Genomic DNA, 13478 nt, shown 5'->3' with positions numbered 1-13478 from the left:
AAATAAATATACAATGGAAATGCACAGGTTATATTGAGGTAAACCTATTCTCCTTGCAGAACTCCATCCAGAACTCGGAAGTAAGGGAGATGCTTTCCACGCTACACTTCACTTCATTCCCACTGCTGAATATGGGAATGAGGCCTTACACTACCACTATTGGGAAACATTGTACAATTTAAAATGCATACATACAAAATGTGCCATACATTTATGACTATAAGACGCTCTTGACCATAAGATGCACCAGGTTTAGAGGACAAATACCAGGGGAAAAATGTATACTAAACCTGGTGCATCCATGGTGAAGGGACATCTGGTGGATTATGCCCCCTTGTACCTCTTGTGTCTCTGTGTCTTCCTCTGCCCCTTTGTGTCCCCAGTGTCCTCCTCCTATGCCCCTTTGTGTCCTCCTCCTATGCCCCTTTGTGTCCTCCTCCTATGCCCCTTTGTGTCCTCCTCTATGCCCCTTGTGTCCTCCTCCTCTATGCCCCTTTGTGTCCCCCTTGTGTCCTCCTCTATGCCCTGTTGTGTCCCCCTTGTGTCCTCCTCTATGCCCCTTTGTGCCCCCCTTGTGTCGTCCTCTGTGTCCCCCTTGTGTCCTCCTCTATGCCCTTTTTGTGTCCTCCTCTATGCCCCTTTGTGTCCTCCTCTATGCCCCTTTGTGTCCTCCTCTATGCCCCTTGTCCTCCTCTATGCCCCTTTGTTTCCCCCCTTGTGTCCTCTATGGCCCTTTGTGTCCCCCTCTATGGCCCTTTGTGTCCCCCTTGTGTCCTCCTCTATGCCCCTTGTGTCCTCCTCTATGCCCCTTGTGTCCTCCTCTATGCCCCTTGTGTCCTCCTCTATGCCCTTTTGTGTCCTCCTCTATGCCTCTTTGTGTCCTCCTCTATGCCCCTTTGTGTCTTCCTCTATGCCCCTTTGTGTCCCCCTTGTGTCGTCCTCTATGCCCCTTTGTGTCCCCTGTGTCGTCCTCTATGCCCCTTTGTGTCCCCTGTGTCGTCCTCTGTGCCCCTTTGTGTCCTCAGTTTGTCTCCCTGTGTCCTCCTCTGCATGGGCACAGTACAGGGAGTCCCCGATATTGCGGTAGGTTGGAGGTTCCTATTGGCAGGCGTTCACAAGTCATGAACTCCCTGCATTTAAATGCAGTGACTTTTTTCCCACTTTTGAGGGAGAAAAAGTGTCTTCTAGTTCAAAAAATACAGTACTTTTCTCCTACAGAAAAATGAACTCTAAATTACTTTTTTTCCTATGTTGCAGTCACTTACAGTAGGCAATAAAAATCTGACAGATCTGTTATTTTTTTGGACTAGTCCTCATGGGGGATTCTCCGTTAATTTTTTTTTTTAACAAAATCACTTACTGAACTCAAGCCAACTGGCAAAATAATGTGCGAACGAGTAGTCAGGCTAGATTGCATCTTTTTTATAGAGCCTTTCAAAAGAGTGCTTTTGGAAAGAATAAAGATAATACAGTGCTGAGAATCTCCCATGATGAGATGAGCTAGTCCAAAACCTGTTAGATCTGTCGGCTTTCTGCTACCTATTGTAAGTGACAGCAATATAGGAAAAAAAATTCATTTATAATGCATTTTACTCTGGGAGAAGTGTGCACTTTCTACAATCAGGTGTGATCATGTGACTACTTAAGCAGGAAGAACAATGGGCGTCATGACATTCTCCAGCATCCCTGCGTTACAGAAGAAACCATGTGTGATCTATGTCAAGAGGCGGAACTTGTCTATATAGGAAGTTGATGGTGAGGAACCTGCTTTGAACAAACTACTTATGGCTCTGACTCAGACTCTGAAGCCTCCAAAAAATGAGGTTTATACTTTAAAAACCTCTTTAACATAATTGGCCCTCCTAAAACACTGCATCCCCGCAGCTGAAAACGTAATTGATCACCCTTAACTCCCGGGGCAAAAAGCCATGACTTTCCTGGTCGTGGATTTTGCTGCCTGGGGGAGGCAGAGCTTTGGGCTGTAGTTCTGCCTTCTTGAGCGTCAATCTGCGCTGATCGCTGCCTCTTCCCGCCCCTCTCAGTGAAAGAAAACAGAGGGGCGGAGATCCGCACTGATGGACGCGAGTAGAGGCAGAGCTACAGTCCAAAGCTCTGCCTCTATGTGGAAGGAGCCCCGAAATCAGCCCCAGAGAGTTTGGAGTGATCGAGTTTTCAGCCGCGGGTATGCGACGTTGCAGGTGGGGCAATTTTTTTAAAGTAAAAACCTGATTTTTTTTTTGTAGACTTCAAAGTCTCTTTAAGTTCAGTTCCAAGGTTAATGCTTATAAATAATTTACATTAATTTGATTGCTTACAGAATTTACTTTTAGTGCTGCGTTTTGTGGGACTTTTACATTTTCAAAAGTTGTAGAATTGTTATCCGTTTTGTCTCTTGAGGTGCGTACACACATGCGACTATAGTCGTTTGTAACGATCGTTCCCCGATCTTTACCAACGACGATCGTTACAAAAAACGAACCACCGACTATTAAGGCAAACGACGAACGAGCCAAATCGCTACAAAAGAAAGTTCTGTCTCGGCGGATTTTAACCAACGACAATCGTTTACAAAAGTAGTACATCGTTGGAAACGATCGTTCGTACTAGGCTTGACATGCGCATTTCACTATTTCTTCGTGAAACTTCTCATTTTTATGCGCAGGCGCAATAGTTGCTTTTTTTGATGTAACGTTCGTTCTAACGATCAGATCGTTACACACCTTTTAAAACTAACTTTACTTAGGTCGTTCTTTCATCAATTAAAAGTTCGTTCGTCATTCTCAACGAACGATCGTTGTCGCATGTGTGTACGTAGCATTGGACCTAATTAGTACAATTAACATTTAGCTAATCATCATTTTCCAATCCCTTCTGTACACTACCCTGACTAAGCTTAATCTGATCTTGATTATTGAAACTGGTTTTTCTGTTTTTACTTTTTGTAAAGTGAAGTGTACTTTAAAGACCACATGATGTAAAAATAATCCTAAATGGGACTTTCCTACTGTTGCTCTTTATGGTTATTCAGCTCCCATACAGAGTAATTATGACCTGTTCTGAAATTCTTTCCTCTTGCCTGTTGTCTGGAGTGCTTGTTGTCACAGTCACACTCAAGTTAAGCCACTTTACCACCCTAATAAATTTACTTTGCTTAGCCACCGTCTTCTCCTGATCCTCTTGGTTTGGCCACCATCTTCTCCTGATAAACCTACTTGGTTTGGCCACTGTCTTCTCCTGATAAATTCACTTGATTTCACCACTATCTTCCCCTGATAAATTTACTTGGTTTGGTCATCATCTTCCCCTGATAAATCTACTTGGTTTGGTCATCATCTTCCCCTGATAAATCTACTTGGTTTGGTCATCATCTTCCCCTGATAAATCTACTTGGTTTGGTCATCATCTTCCCCTGATAAATCTACTTGGTTTGGTTTTAAACCCATATGGCAGTAAGAAGGTGCACAAATTAACTATCTGCTAATAAGCAGGGAATTTACATGTAATAGACGCAGAAAGAGTAGAGGAGCAATTGATATGCAAAAAATGTGGATGTTGTACCATTTGTGAATATGTGCAAAAAAGAACCGAATTCTATAACCATGATCGTTTTAAATCGTTCTATGTCGATGATTGTATTACTTGTTCAACGGAAGGAGTGGTGTATGACATACGCTGCCTGTGTGACCTAATTTACATCAGGAAAACCTACCCTCTAAATATAAGGGTAAAAGAACACATGGCCAACATAAAGAATCCAAAGGAAAAGAAGTCCAGTTGCAATGCATTTTAAAGGGGAACTTCAGCCTAAACAAACATACTGTCATTACGTTACATTAGTTATGTTAATTAACCACTTGCCGACCGCACGCTTATACCGTGCGTCGGCAAAGTGGCAGCTGCAGGACCAGCGACGCAGTTCTGCGTCGCCGGCTGCAGGCTAAATAATTAGGAAGTAGCCGCTCGCGCGAGCGGCTGCTTCCTGTCAATTCACGGCGGGGGGCCGATGGCGGCTCGCAGGCTAAATGTAAACACAAGCGGAAATAATCCGCTTTGTTTACATTGTACGCCGCTGCAGCGCCGTAAGGCAGATCAGCGATCCCCGGCCAATCAGCGGCCGGGGATCGGCGCCATGTGACGGGACGTCCTGTCACTGGCTGCACAGGACGGATAGCGTCCTGTGCAGCCCGGATCACTGGGCATGACAGGTAGGAGAGGGAGAGGGGAATTTCGCCGCGGAGGGGGGCTTTGAGGTGCCCCCCCGCAACATGCCTGCAGACCGGAGCGATCAGACCCCCCCTGCACATCATCCCCATAGGGGGAAGGAAAGGGGGGCGATCTGATCGCTCTGCGTGCCCGCTGATCTGTGCTGGAGGCTGCAGAGCCCACCCAGCACAGATCCCAACAAACAGCGCTGGTCCTTAAGGGGGGTAAAGGGTGGGTCCTCAAGTGGTTAAAATAGATCAGTAATCTAATCTTTTACCCACTCTGTTTTAAAAGAACAGGCAAATGTTTGTGATTTTATGGGGGCAGCCATCTTATTGGTTGAAAGGAGGTGACCAGGAGCATGAGACAATTCCAACTGTCCTGTATCCTAATCAAACCTCCCAGCTGCACGCACTAGGCTTCAAATCTCAAATTCAAAATTTAAAAAAAAATTGCACTAAAACAGCAGAAGGAGAAAAGAAACATCAGAAATCCCATCATGCTTTGCAAAGCATCAGGAGAAAAATGCCTAGGCAGTTTTGTTCTGTGCAGCTAAAAATGAGACTTGGGTAACAAGCCTTTTCAGTCATGCTGAGTAGATTTTTAGTCTGGAGGTTCACTATACAGAGCTTTGGGGTATGAAGGTAAAGGGAATTTATAAATTAAAGTACACCAGTAAAAGAAAACAAAAAAACCAAACAGCCCCTATATGGTACTTATCTTGGGAGGGGGAAGGCTCTGGATCCTATAGAGGCTTCCCTCGTTCTCCTTCACCAGCGCTGGGACTCCTGAAGATCCACTTGTTAGGAGTCTTGCACAGGCACAGTATTGGGCTCTGGCGGAAATAGCTGAGCCAGATTGGGTCCGCTCTGCTAGGCAGGCGTAAACCATCTGCACCTGCGCAGTAGAGCAGACCTAGTCGGGCCCGGCTATTTCTGCTGCTGATCGGAGAGCCGCCTGCGCACATGCAAACATTATTGCTGTGGAGTGTTCAGGGGAGCTAGCGTTGGATGCTGTTGGCTGAGGAGTATGGGGGAAGCCTCCTTAGGATCAGGAGGCTTCCCCCTCCTGGGGCCAGAACCCCCCAGAGGCACTTTATTTTCCCTACAGGTTTACTTTAAAGAGACTCTGAAACAAAAATGTCATCCTGTTTTCTACTATCGTACAAGTTCCTAAACCTATTCTAATGTGCTCTGGCTTACTGCAGCACTTTCTACTATCACCGTCTCTGTAATAAATCAACTTATCTTTCCCCTGTCGGATTTGTCGCCCTGTGTCTGGAAGGCTGCCAACTCTTCAGTGTTGTTGATTTGTTATGGCCATTTTGTTTGTTTATAAACAAACTTTTTAAAACTTTTTTTGACTAATTTTAATGCGGCGGGGAGCAGCGAAATTGTGTAACGCACTGGTATGTTTACTTTTGTGCGATTTTAACAATACAGATTCTTTTTAAACTTACTTTATATGTCTAACTTTTTGTATCTGTGTCCTCGGCGATCCAGCGCTGTCTACCACAAAAAGTCCCCAGACAAGCACTGCACAGGCAATATTTACCTACTGCAATCCAGCGCAGGCATAGTAGCGGCTTTCCGATGGGCTCCGCCTGAAATAGCCGAGCCCAATCGGATCCATTCTACTGCGCAGGTGTCTCGAGCAGACCTGATTGGGCTGCTCTATTTACTTCTGTGTCATTCCGGGGCTTCCAGCGCTGGATTGCCGGTACGGAGCAGGACTGGGGAAGCCTCGTTAGGATCCAGAGGCTTCCCTCTCCTGAGGTCTGTATCCCCAAGAGGGTTTTTTTCTTTTTCTTACAGATTTCCTTTAAGTATAACCTTATAGAGAACCAGAGGTGTGTTTAAAGAATGTTATCTGCATACAGAGGCTGGATCTGCCTATACAGCTCAGCCTCTGTTGTTATCCCAAACAACAACAACAAACAACATTTGTAAAGCGCTTTTCTCCCGTGGGACTCAAAGCGCATAAGCATGGCTCCGACCATCGTGGTACAGAGGAAGAATTTTATAAGTCCAGAAATGCCAGGCTAAACAGGTGGCTTTTCAGTCTGGATTTGAATAGCTCCAGGGATGGTGCTGTCTTTACTGGGTGTGGTAGGGAGTTCCAAAGAGTAGGGGCAGCATGACAGAAGGCTCTATCTCCAGATTTTTTGAGGTGCACTCTAGGAGTGACCAAGTTTATAGAACTTGCTGATCTGAGGTTGTGAGAGGTGTGGTGCAGCTTCAGCAAGTCCTTCATGTATCCAGGGCCCAGATTGTGCAGGGATTTGAATGTCAGCAGTCCAATCTTGAAGAGTATTCTCCATTCTACTGGTAGCCAGTGCAGTGAGCGAAGGATCGGTGTAATGTGACAGTGGCGCGGCTGGTTTGTTAGCAATCTGGCAGCAGCATTCTGAACTAATTGCAGGCGACGCAGGTCCTTTTTGGGGAGGCCAGCATAAAGGGCATTGCAGTAGTCCAGCCGTGATGTGATGAAGGCGTGGACTAACCCCACTAAGGTCCCCCTGCACTCTGCAATCCCTCATAAATCACAGCCGTGCTGTGAGGCTGTGTTTACATCTGTAGTGTCAGTCTCAGCTGCTCCCCCGCCTCCTGCATAGCTCCGGTCCCTGCCCCCGTCCCTTCCCTCCAATCAGCAGGGAGGGAAGGGATGCAGGCGGGGACTGGAGTTCTGCAGGAGGCGGGGAGAGCAGCAGATTGACACTATAGAGATAAACACAGCCAGCTCTGACACGCTGTTTGTCAGCAGCGTGGCTGTAATTTATGAGGGATTGCAGAGTGCAGGGGGACCTTAGGGGGGTTTGGGATAGCAACAGAGGCTGGGCTGTATAGGCAGATCCAGCCTCTGTATGCAGATAATATTCTTCAAACCCACCTCGGGTTCTCTTTAAGCCAAGGTGGACTCGGCGTGATAAGCAATGAATTTGAAGAAGAGTCCTGTAGGATTTTTGAATGCAATAGCCCTTTCCACAATGGGCTGAATATGGACTTAAAGGGAACGTCCGGCAAAAAAAAAAAAAAAGAGCTTCACTTAGCTGGGACTTCTACCAGCCCCATGCAGCCATCCTGTGCCCTCCTAGTCACTCACTGCTGCTCCAGTCCCCCCCTCCACCAGCTAGTTTTGTTTTTGCCGACCTCGGGGTAAAAAATATGTAAATTTTTACGCATTCCCGCTGGTGCAGGAACATTAACACATACGTTTTTATGCGTTAGTGGTTCAACGCGTAAAAATTTATGCGTTGAACCAGTAACACGTAAAAACGTATGCGTTAATGTTCCTGCACCAGCGGGAATGCGTAAAAATGTACGCGATGCGGCCCGCCGACCACCAAGGTCGGCAAAAACAAACCTAGCTGGTCGAGGGGGACCCGAGCAGCAGTGAGTGACTAGGAGGGCTGCATGGGGCTGGTAGAAGCCCCAGGTAAGTGAAACCCATTTTTTTTTTTTATTTTTTTTTTTTTTGCCGGACAATACCTTTAAAGTGGATTTAAGATGAAAAACTAACTATAACAAGTAACTTGTCTTTACATCTTATCTAAAGTATAGATAATTTACACAGCAAATCTATCTACAAACAGCTTCAACAGTATATGATTATTTATTCCTGTGATACAATGACAGCAGCCATGTTCTGCTTGTCATTGCACACAAGCAAGCTGCTCTGCATCTCCACCCCTCAGCCTGTGAAAATTCCCCTCCCCTCTCCTTCCCTCTGCCTCTGAAATTTCTGGCTAGTAACCTCCTCCTCCTGCCCAGACTGAGCTCCCATAAGCCCTTGCTACATGGGTCTCAGAGTGCCAAGGCGCTGGAGAAGCTGTGGCTTGAGGAATGCCCTGTAAGGAACACAATTTAACACAAAGTTTATCTTGGATCCACTTTAAATCTGAAAGTCTTCTTCTGAACTTTTTCTCCTATGAAATCTCTGCTTACTGCTGTTATGGATGGTTCCAGTGAGTCACTGTTAGGTATTTTTGTTCATCGATTGCAACATCAAAAACTTAAGAATTTCTGAGCTCCCTATTTCTGTGAGTTTGTACTTAGCTACCATCTTTTCCTGATAAATCCACTTGGTTTGGCCAACATCTTCCCTGATAAATCGACTGTATTTTTCGCACCATAAGATGCATCTAGGTTTAGAGGGCAAAAAACAGGGAAGAAAACCTATTAAGCCTGGTGCATCCATGGTTTGGGGGCATCTTGTGGAACTTTCCCCCCCCCCCCCCCCCCCCCACGCTGCCTCTAAGTTACGCTGCCCAGCTACACTAAGCAATCTACAATAATACCTGCTGCCCCGCCAGCTACACTAACAACTGCAGAGTGCAGAGGGAGCCATACTCTATCCAGCCAGAGTGCTCCAAGTCTCCCGTCTCCTCCATCTCCATCTGCTGTAATGACTGATTCTGCTGCTTTACACACTCAGTCTTCCTGGTTTACAGGTGTCCTATCACTGCATGAACTGATGGCGCTGGCGTCACACAGCGAGGGGGCACCAGTAAACCGTGGAGGACTCGAAGCATGTAGAGCTGCAGAATCCTCTGTTAGGCCCGGTGCACACCAGAAACCGCTAGCAGATCCGCAAAATGCGAGCAGATTTTGAAACGCTTTTTCTTCTTTTTCTGTAGCATTTCACCTAGCATTTTGCGGTTTTGGGAAGCGTTTTTGGTGTAGTAGATTTCCTGTATTGTTACAGTAAAGCTGTTACTGAACAGCTACTGTAACAAAAAACGCCTGGCAAACCGCTCTGAAGTGCCGTTTTTCAGAGCGGTTTGCGGTTTTCCTATACTTAACATTGAGGCAGAAACGCCTCCGCAATCCAAAATCTGCAGCAGCCCGGGAGTATGCGTTTCTGCAAAACGCCTCCCGCTCTGGTGTGCACCAGCCCATTGAAATACATTACCCAAGCGTATCCGCAGCCGCAAGCGGATCGCAAACCGCAGCGGAACCGCTCCGGTGTGCACTAGGCCTAAGGGCTGGTGCACACCAAAACCCGCTAGCAGATCCGCAAAACGCTAGCAGATTTTTAAACGCTTTTTTTTATTTTTATGAGGCGGTTTGCTAGCGTTTTGCGGATTGCTGCTGCGGTTTTCAGTATAGTAGATTTCATATATTGTTACAGTAAAGCTGTTACTGAACAGCTTCTGTAACAAAAACGCCTGCAAAACCGCTCTGAACTGCCGTTTTTCAGAGCGGTTTGCGTTTTTCCTATACTTAACATTGAGGCAGAAACGCATCCGCAATCCAAAAAATGCCTCACCCAGGCATTTTTCGTTTCTGCAAAACGCCTGCCGCTCTGGTGTGCACCACCCCATTGAGATACATTGACCAAGCAGATCCGCAGCCGCAAGCGGATCTGAAAACGCCCAAAAAGCCGCTCGGTGTGCACCAGCCCTTAGGCCTGGTGCACACCAAAAACCGCTAGCAGATCCGCAAAACGCTAGCAGATTTTGAAACGCTTTTTCTTATTTTTCTGCAGCGTTTCAGTTAGCGTTTTGCGGTTTTGTGTAGCGGTTTTGGTGTAGTAGATTTCATGTATTGTTACAGTAAAGCTGTTACTGAACAGCTACTGTAACAAAAGACGCCTGGCAAACCGCTCTGAAGTGCCGTTTTTCAGAGCGGTTTGCGGTTTTCCTATACTTAACATTGAGGCAGAAACGCATCCGCAATCCAAAATCTGCAGCAGCCCGGGAGTATGCGTTTCTGCAAAACGCCTCCCGCTCTGGTGTGCACCAGCCCATTGAAATACATTACCCAAGCGTATCCGCACCCGCAAGCGGATCGCAAAACGCAGCCGAACCGCTCTGGTGTGCACTAGGCCTTATTACAGCAGATAGAGACGGGAGGACTTTGTGCGCCTCGGATGGATAGGTAATGGCTTTCTCTGCATTTGGCACATTCTGACCATAAGACACACTGATTTTTCTCCCCACTTTCGGGAGAGAAAAAGTTTGATCATATGGTCTGAAAAATACGGTAATTGGCTTAGTCAATAGCCATCCTCTTCCTCTGATAAATCCGCCTGGTTTGGCCACCGTCTTCCCATGATAAATCAATTTGGTTTAACCACCAACCTTTTGGCCCATGCAACCTGCTTACAGTGGGATACAACTCTGACATAACATTCAACAGAAATGTGTTTTCCTACATTTTATTACCCATACAGTTACCATATTTGCTTTTGTGTGCAAGTAATATTCACTGTTTTTACAAATTACAAGTCTCCAAACTACAGTTTATCTGCTCTAAAAGCTGCTGTTGCATTTTATTGCATAGCTGCTGTATTTATATATTATAATCTATCTAGTGATCACTTCTCAGCTCTTTCTGCTTCTACAGCAGAGAGATCTCATTTTCAGCATAGCTAGGAATGTATCCTAATTGTAGTAGACAAAGGAATATAAACAAAAGATAATGTTATCGCCTCGCGGAAAGGGGAACTGAAGTAAGAGGTATACGGAGGCTGCCATATTTGTTTCCTTTTAAGCAATACCAGTTGCCTGGCAGCCCTGCTGGTCTATTTCTCTGCAGTAGTATCTGAATAACACCAGAAACAAGCATGCAGCTAGTCTTGTCAGATCTGACTTTAAAGTCTAAAACACCTGATCTGCTGCATGCTTGTTCAGGGGCTATGGCTAATCGTATTAGCGGCAGAGGATCAGCAGGGCTGCCAGGCAACTGATATTGCTTAGAAGGAAATAAACACGGCAGCCTCCATATACCTCTCTCTTCAGTTCCCCTTTAAGAAGGAAGAGCTGTGTTTAACTGTTTGAATGCTGTTCTGCTACAATCATTTTTGTGGTAGTAGATTTTATGTGGAAATAATCTTTTAGAGCAAAGAACAAATGCTGAGTTTCATATCACTTTAAGGCTTCTTGCACACCAAGACGTTGCATTAGGTGCCACGTTAAGGTCGCATAACGTGCACCTAACACAATGTATGGTGCTGCAAGAGCCGACGGTAGAGTGAGCCGCGTTAGGCGGCTCGATTCCTATAATGTCTCCCAGAGTGGCGCTGATTGGCCAGCGGGACCACGTGATGCGGAGCGAGACACTCCGCATCACGTGGTCCCGCCGGCCAATCAGCGCCCGCCAGTGCAGTGAATATTAAGTAGCCATGTGCGCGGCTACTGTAGCTGGCTCTCCCCGCCTCCTCTCCGCCCCCCACTGCGCATGTGCAAACAGTCTAACGCGGCTATAGCCGCTCCAACACCGTAGCATGCTGCACTTTGCGCAGAACGTGCAGCGTTACATGTAACGCAACGTGGGCTGTGTGAACAGCCCACTTGTGTTACATTGCTGTGCGTTGGGGGAGCGTTACAGGCGCACTAACGTGCGCCTGTAACGTCTTGGTGTGTAAGCAGCCTAAATCTAACATACAAGTAAAACGAAAAAAAAATCACTTGTTAATTTTAATATGTTCTCTAGAAGTTATGTATTTTTCTGTTTAACTTCCCATTTTTTTTTAACGTTTTTATTTCTTATAAAAAGCCAATAAAACGCATAGCAGAAATAAAGGAAAAATCTTACGTTTTTTATTTCCCTGTCAGTTATTTTTATAACAGAATAGACTTCCATTCCCAGATTTAATCAAAAAAAGGAACAAGTTATTGCAATATGTTAATCTAACAAAAATTTGTCATACTAAAAAAAAAGCATGTAACGTCCCAAATAAAGCAGTAAGAAAAAAACATTTGTAGAGATGTCAGCAGATTTTTTTTTCCCTCTCCTCGATCATCGGACGTGTCCGAATTGCCTGTTGACGTTCTTGAATACGGGCTGGAAAATAATTGTGCAAAGCAGATAGAGCTAATTTACATCCACAGAAAAGAAGACGTGGCGATGGCTTTTTCCCCTTTCCTACGTGGCAGACGTGTGAAAATGACAAAGAGCTAGCGTGCGTTTAGCCCCGCCCCTGCCGCAAGAGAGGGCAACGTGTCCCCTTCTCTTGCGGAAGTGGGCGGGGTTAATGTAGGACACACGTAGAAGGTGCAATGGCGTGTATTTTTATTTTTTGATTATTTTTTTGTGTGTGTGTGAGATTGATTGGTAGTTCATCCCCTTCTCAAGTCATGCAGTTTGTGGGCGACGTTTTCCAGTTCTGCTTCAATAGCGGCCAAGCTTTCCAGCTCTTGGTCCTGTGGAAAGGCCAAAAAAAATAAAAATATGGCTTTATTCGACAATTTTACCAACATTTTCTAGCTAAATGAATGCAGCCCAGTAAGCGGATGCATAGTTTAAAGGGAACCTAAACTGAGAAGAATGTGGATTTTTCCTTTTAAAATAACACCAGTTGCCTGACTCTCCTGCTGATCCTGTGTCTCTAATACTTTTAGCCACAGCCCCTCAACAAGCATGCAGATCAGGTGCTCTGACTGAAGTCAAACTGGATTAGCAGCGTGCTTGTTTCAGGTGTGTGATTCAGCCTCTACTGCAGCCAAAGAGATCAGCAGGACTGACAAGCAACTGGTATTGTTTAAAAGGAAACATCCATATCCCTCTCAGTTAAGGTTCCCTATAAGGCCTCTTTCACAGTAGGACGTTGCGTTTTTGATGCGACGTTAAAGTCGCAACTCAAATTGCAAAGCCCCGAAAAAGTCGCAATGCAACTTAATGCCCTGTTATGGTCGCATACAGTAGAGCATACAGGCAATGAAAAGTATGTTTCTGAGTCATTACTGAGCATGTGCAAACAGTCCAACGCAGCTAATAACGTGTATAACGCACAGCATGCAGCACTTTCTAATAACGCTACACGTTACACACAAACGCAACGTGTGCGCTGTGAATGTCGCACAGACTTAGTATTGCTGTGCGTTATTCTGCGTTAAAACATTTTCTAACGTGCGACTTTAACGTCGCACTGTGAAAGAGGCCTTAATGCTTTGGTTCAACCTGCTATTTTTAATGCATAGGATCGTACATTTGCAGTCATCAGTAGTGCACAAAGTTTTCTACATTGCATGTTTGTACTTTTTGCAATAGATATACTGAAGTTCCCTTCCTGGTTTCATACAGGTGCTCCTTATTGCCACCAGAGTGAGAATTCCCTCCCCGTCACACAGCAAGTCACCTGACCAAGCCCAACTCCGCCCACTGCAGAAATACAGCTCTGCACTTCCTCCCTGCATTTAAAGGACAACTGAAGCAAAAGAAATATGGAGGCAGCCATATTTATTTCCTTTTAAGCAATACCAGGTGCCTGGCAGCCCTGCTGATCTTCCGCCTCTAATGCTTTTGGCCATAGACCCTGAACAAGCATGCAGC

At 45.7% G+C, this 13478-nt stretch overlaps 1 protein-coding gene across 2 annotated transcripts in view; it reads right to left on the bottom strand.

Moving 5' to 3' along the window:
* Positions 1-11724: 11724 nt before the first annotated feature.
* Positions 11725-13478, bottom strand: part of CHGA (chromogranin A) — a 49745-nt gene continuing 47991 nt past the window's right edge. Inside the window, exon 9 of one of the 2 annotated variants that reach the window (XM_068254614.1) lies at positions 11725-12349. In XM_068254614.1, the coding sequence (XP_068110715.1) occupies positions 12266-12349 (84 nt within the window). In that variant the 3' untranslated portion in view covers positions 11725-12265. The remainder of the gene's footprint in view (positions 12350-13478) is intronic. The other variant, XM_068254615.1, reaches the window with a different exon arrangement.

The sequence above is a fragment of the Hyperolius riggenbachi genome, chromosome 9 (assembly GCF_040937935.1).
Source record: "Hyperolius riggenbachi isolate aHypRig1 chromosome 9, aHypRig1.pri, whole genome shotgun sequence".
NCBI classification, from domain to species: domain Eukaryota; kingdom Metazoa; phylum Chordata; class Amphibia; order Anura; family Hyperoliidae; genus Hyperolius; species Hyperolius riggenbachi.
The sequence above is the reverse complement of the archived record's forward strand: the minus strand, read 5'-3'. Positions and strand labels throughout refer to the sequence as shown.